The sequence below is a fragment of the Apium graveolens genome, chromosome 5 (assembly GCF_009905375.1).
Source record: "Apium graveolens cultivar Ventura chromosome 5, ASM990537v1, whole genome shotgun sequence".
NCBI lineage: Eukaryota > Viridiplantae > Streptophyta > Magnoliopsida > Apiales > Apiaceae > Apium > Apium graveolens.
The window spans coordinates 263,031,280-263,033,373 of NC_133651.1; the positions used below are offsets into that span (position 1 = coordinate 263,031,280).

A 2,094-nucleotide genomic window follows, 5' to 3' on the forward strand; every position below is an offset into this window, starting at 1 on the left:
AGTCCGAAGGGCAGCATCACATAAGCATATACTGCTCTGTGAGTTATGAATATTGTCTTGGGTATGTCCTTCGGGTTCATCTTGATCTGGTTGTATCCGGAGAAGGCGTCCATGAAACTTAGCATAATGTGTCCGAAGGTGGCATCTATCAATTGATCAATATTTGGGAGAGGGTATGGGTCCTTCGGGCATGTATCATTAAGATCGGTGTAGTTCACACACATTCTCTATTTGTCGTTTGACTTCTTCACCATAACAACATTAGCTAACCACTCTGGATATTTGATTTCTTTGATGATTCCTACTTTGAGTAACTTCTCCACTTCTTCGTCTATGGCTCTTTGCCTTTCTGGGGCGAAATTCCTTCTCTTCTGTTTGACTGGTTTTCTGTTGGGGTTGACATCCAAGTTGTGCATTGCTATGGACTCATGTAGTCCGGGCATGTCTCTTGGACTCCAGGAAAAAATATCTATGTACTCCCAGAGCAGGGACACTAATCTTTCCTTGAAGGACTCTTCGAGTCCTGACCCAACTTTCACCTTTTTGCTAGGACTGCTTTCATCAACCTGGACTTCTTCTGTTTCTACTCCATCTTCGATTTTTGCTTGTTCTTTGTTTGAAACCATTTGATGAATTCGGGCTTTAGAGTTCTTCTTTAGATAGGAGTTTGCTTGTTCTGATTCTTTGGTTGCTTGCATGGTACGACTAGCTTGGTCTAGGACCTGATTTGTCTTATCGACTACCATGACTTGGTTGCTTACCGATCCTTCGAGACTTGTTATATTTGCTTCTTGTTTCGGACTTGACTCAATGAGTTATACTTCTTTTGTTGTTTCTTCCCTTGTCTGGGGTCGGTGCTTCTTAATGCTTTGTTACTTGCGAAGGACTGTTGCCTTCCTTTTGTTGTCCTGGTGGGTTTCTTCCATGACCAACCCCTAGTTGTAGCATGTTTCAGCAACTCCATAATCTCCTTTTATTTCCCCGACTCCTGTCGGGGTTGGGAACTTGATTTTGAGATGGGAGATTGAAGTTATCGCTTGCATCATGGTTAGAGCTGACCTTCCAATGATTCCATTGTATGACGAAGGAGTGCTGATGACATAAAACTTGATTACATGAGTCACTTGGTTAGGAGAAGTTCCAAAAATGACTAGATAGATATAAAGTTTCTTGAATCGAGACTAAGTTGTATCCGAACCCATAGAGTGATCCTCCCGACAATCATTTGAGCGGACACTCCCTAACGGCATTTGATCCACTGTGTGCTTGAAGAGAATATTTATTGAGGAACCATTATCTATGAGAATTCTTCTTACTTCATTATCAAAGATGTCCAAAGTGACAACTAAAGTTACATTGTGATGAGGGTTGACTCCTTCATAGTCCCTACTGCTGAAGGATATCACCAGGTCTGAGAGTGATTGGATTGAAAGCACTTCTTCACCGAAGTCCAGGATCTGAGGTGGGGAGTGGGAGCCTCCTAGGACTACGTTGACTATATTCTTTCCTCTCTTCTGCACTTCCCCCCTGTTGTTGTTGTTGTCCCGGATCAAGTACTTGTTCATATTTCCTTTCTTTACTTGGTCCACAATGAAGTACTTGAGTGATAAGCAGTTCTCGGTCTTATGGCCATGGGTCTCATGATAATCGCACTTCCTATTGTAAGGCCTGCTCTCCGGAGGAGTTTGCATTGGCTTCGGAGGATAATAGAAATGCTTGTTTTTTACCTCCTTTAAGATTTCCTTCCGGGACATGTTGAGAGGATTCCAGTCCGGCTCCTACTTTGGCTCCCGGGGTTGCTTCGTGGGTCCTGGATCGCTCTTTGACTCCTACTTAGGACCGAGTCTCTAAAAAACTGGAGTAGTTTGTCTTTCTTGGCTTTGTTGGTTTTGCTTGAACTTCTTATCCTGATGGTAACCCCCTTTCGGTCGGTCATCAGTGTTCTTACTCCTGGACCCCCATTCCGAGTCATCCTCATTGCCTGGAGCACATCGGTTTCCTTTATGAATCTGGCAGCCATGGATTAAATTGCTGCCAGACTTTGTGGCTCCTTATTGATCATTTCTATGATATATCTCTCATTGTGCTCTGGGT

At 43.4% G+C, this 2,094-nt stretch overlaps 1 protein-coding gene across 1 annotated transcript; it reads right to left on the reverse strand.

Annotated features, from left to right (window-relative positions):
• Positions 1-1,181: 1,181 nt before the first annotated feature.
• LOC141660922 (uncharacterized) lies at positions 1,182-1,754 on the reverse strand. The gene has a single exon (XM_074467901.1). The coding sequence runs from the start codon at positions 1,752-1,754 to the stop codon at positions 1,182-1,184; it is 573 nt and encodes a 190-aa protein (XP_074324002.1).
• Between the last annotated feature and the right edge of the window lie 340 nt (positions 1,755-2,094).

Bases quoted from the DNA above. Each gene is read 5' to 3' on its own strand.
- LOC141660922 (XM_074467901.1), bottom strand. From the start codon at position 1,754: ATGTCCCGGAAGGAAATCTTAAAGGAGGTAAAAAACAAGCATTTCTAT.